The sequence below is a fragment of the Cyprinodon variegatus genome, unplaced genomic scaffold, assembly GCF_000732505.1.
Source record: "Cyprinodon variegatus isolate N-32 unplaced genomic scaffold, C_variegatus-1.0 Scaffold440, whole genome shotgun sequence".
Taxonomy (NCBI): Eukaryota; Metazoa; Chordata; class Actinopteri; order Cyprinodontiformes; family Cyprinodontidae; genus Cyprinodon; species Cyprinodon variegatus.
In genome coordinates, this window is record NW_015150893.1 from 339,637 (window position 1) to 342,407 (window position 2,771).

Genomic DNA, 2,771 nt, shown 5'->3' on the forward strand with positions numbered 1-2,771 from the left:
CATGTTTCATTATTTGGGAAGCATTTCACTGTTCTGGTAGGGATCTATGCAGATGTTTTGCTATAAAATTAGATTTTAAGCAAGCAATTATCTAATGTTGCCACATGCTAATCCAGGAGAAGTGTGTTGCAAAGTTAGTGACGTGATGCAATTGGCAATAGAAACCTTTTTGCTAGGGGTGCACAGATTGATTTTTATCAGCCCTGATTTCCTTAATTTTGGGATGATCGGAAAGCGACTGATACTTAGATGTGAAACTGACCTTCCCCGGAAATCTACTCACAAAGGTATGAAACTGAGTGCTTAATCTTTGATTTATAGTTGAGAGTAGGCCTGCAACCTACAAATGTTTTCCAAATTTATTAATTTGTTGATTATTTTTTCAATTAATAGATTAAAAATCGGATAGCCAAAGATTCCTTAAAGAAGACTTTTTATGAAATTAAACCAGGAGAAACTCAAAATTTTCCACTTGAGGAGTTCTGGATAGAGCACATTGACAGACATTTTTTTTTCTTCTTAAATGTAAAATGGTTAGATATTTTTCACAATTTTGGAATAATGTCTATTTGAAGCAGGTCGCTCTCTCAGCTACGGGCAAACTTTAGAGTCTCTATACTCCAGTTAATGTAATTTGGCCCTACATTTCCTAAGTTATTTGCTTTTCCATTCGGGTATGCAAAATAGGCGAGAATTTCCCAAAATGAGGTGGACATTAAGAAGTTAATTGATTACTAAATTATTTGACGATTATTTCAAGAAAGAAGAAATTAATTGTTTCAGTAATTTTAGTAGTAGTAGTAGTCGTAGTTTTAGTAAAGTACATTTTTATGGTTTCACAGGTACAGATTAATGTGTTTCAGTAAGATAAGATTGAAATGTTAAGGGGTTTTGTGATCGAATAACAAAAGAGAGTGTCAGTTATATATATATATATATATATATATATATATATACATATAAAAAATAAAAAAATCAGTATTTATCAAAATCGGAATATGTATGTGTGTCTTTTTAAAGATCGGGAATCGGTGATCGGCCAGAAACTTGCAATCAGTGCACCCCTACTTTTAACCTTTTAATCTGATCTGATTGAATTTTCTCTGTAAATTTCCTTGTGATGACAAGTCAGATGTGTTATGAATTGACATTGTAAGAATAAACTGAATTTAATTAAATTGTGATTGATGCATAATGGAAATAACAATTCAAAATAATAAAACAGTACCATGCAGATGTTTCCCTTTATTTTGGATGTATAAAATTAGGCACTAATGTCTGTTTTTTTCTTTACTTAGTCACGATATTTACATACTGTAGATACCTTTTTCTAAACTACATTTCAAAACTTAATTTATTAGTTATAGCTTTTTGTCTTGCTTATTGTCTCTTCCTCCTAAAATGAACGGTAGAGGGCAGCAGCGGGTCAGCTAGCAGCAGCAGCTGCTCGGCTCTTCTAGGTGCGGCAAAAGGAAGAACACAGAAACCATCGCTAGCTAACCGCTAGTCCGGTTGACGTTTATTTTTTATTCCCCTCTTTCTCAACCAAAATTCATGCTAGATTTGATTTTGTTGATGGAAACGGGGATGTAAAAGTAGCCTACAATTTTTTACATGTAAAATTGCCAACGAGCTTATACATTTAGTCTCGGTTACATTTTTTTTACGTTCTGACGGAAAATAAACGGTGCTAAGCTAACAGGCTATAGCTAATGCTAGGATAGCTAGCGGGCTAGCTTTCTCAAGTGTGCTAACACCAAGATCTGACCGATTAGACTTTAATAGATACAGAAAATGGCTGATGTTGACAAGCTCAACATAGACAGTATTATTCAACGTCTTTTAGAAGGTAAGTACGCTCAGAAATATATAAAGATTATGTTGATAATTAAGGGATATTGTCAATATCGGTGGCAAAAAGCTAACAGAAGCAAATGCTAATTATTTTTTTTAATATGTGTTTATTGTATTTTCATTCCCACGATTCCTTTTGTAAATATTATTTTCTCAGTACATTAATGACAGAAAATTGCAGTACTTGTTAAAGTTAAAGAAATAGGCCATTAAAAACACACTGTTCTCACATTCAGACGCTGCGTATACCGGTGTTATTCTGTTACCCTTCAGATGTTTGACCTAATTGGGATTTTTAATTATTTAACGTTTTTTTCTGTTCGTAGTTTCTGTATTATTTTATATGTAAAAAATACACATTTCAATTTTTTTTTTATGGGAATTTATATCTGCGAGCTTTGTCCACTGTTGGTTTCAGTGTCGCTAAAATAACGTTAGTCTAAAACCATGCTAGTTGCTATCGTGTTCACAGCTGGTGTTGCTTTGTTGAGAGAAAAAAAAGAACAAAATAGTAAAAAATAGGGTTGCAGAGATGGATTTCCCTCCAAACCTGCTCACACATACAGTTCATTAAGTGTTGCTGACTTGGCAGGAGGTTAACTAACTGTTATCTGCACTGACTGTTGTTTGTTGTTGTCTGTTTCAGTCCGTGGAGCAAAGCCGGGCAAGAATGTTCAGCTGCAGGAGAATGAGATCCGTGGATTATGCCTGAAGTCCAGGGAGATCTTCCTCAGTCAGCCCATCCTGCTGGAGCTCGAGGCTCCGCTTAAAATTTGTGGTTTGTGATCATTAAATGTCATTAAATTCAACTGCCTAGATTGTTTAACAATTCTAGGGCTGCAACTAATGATTATTTTAAAAATCGATGAATCGGACGATTATTTTTTCGATTAACCGATGAATCGGACAAAAAAATA

The 2,771-nt window shown here is 34.1% G+C and overlaps 1 protein-coding gene across 1 annotated transcript in view; it reads left to right on the plus strand.

Annotated features, from left to right (window-relative positions):
• Window positions 1–1,472: 1,472 nt before the first annotated feature.
• ppp1cc (protein phosphatase 1, catalytic subunit, gamma isozyme) overlaps window positions 1,473–2,771 on the plus strand; it is an 11,587-nt gene continuing 10,288 nt past the window's right edge. The window contains exons 1-2 of the mRNA XM_015388898.1: window positions 1,473–1,849; window positions 2,501–2,632. Coding sequence (XP_015244384.1) covers window positions 1,795–1,849; window positions 2,501–2,632 — 187 coding nt within the window. The 5' untranslated portion in view covers window positions 1,473–1,794. The remainder of the gene's footprint in view (window positions 1,850–2,500; window positions 2,633–2,771) is intronic.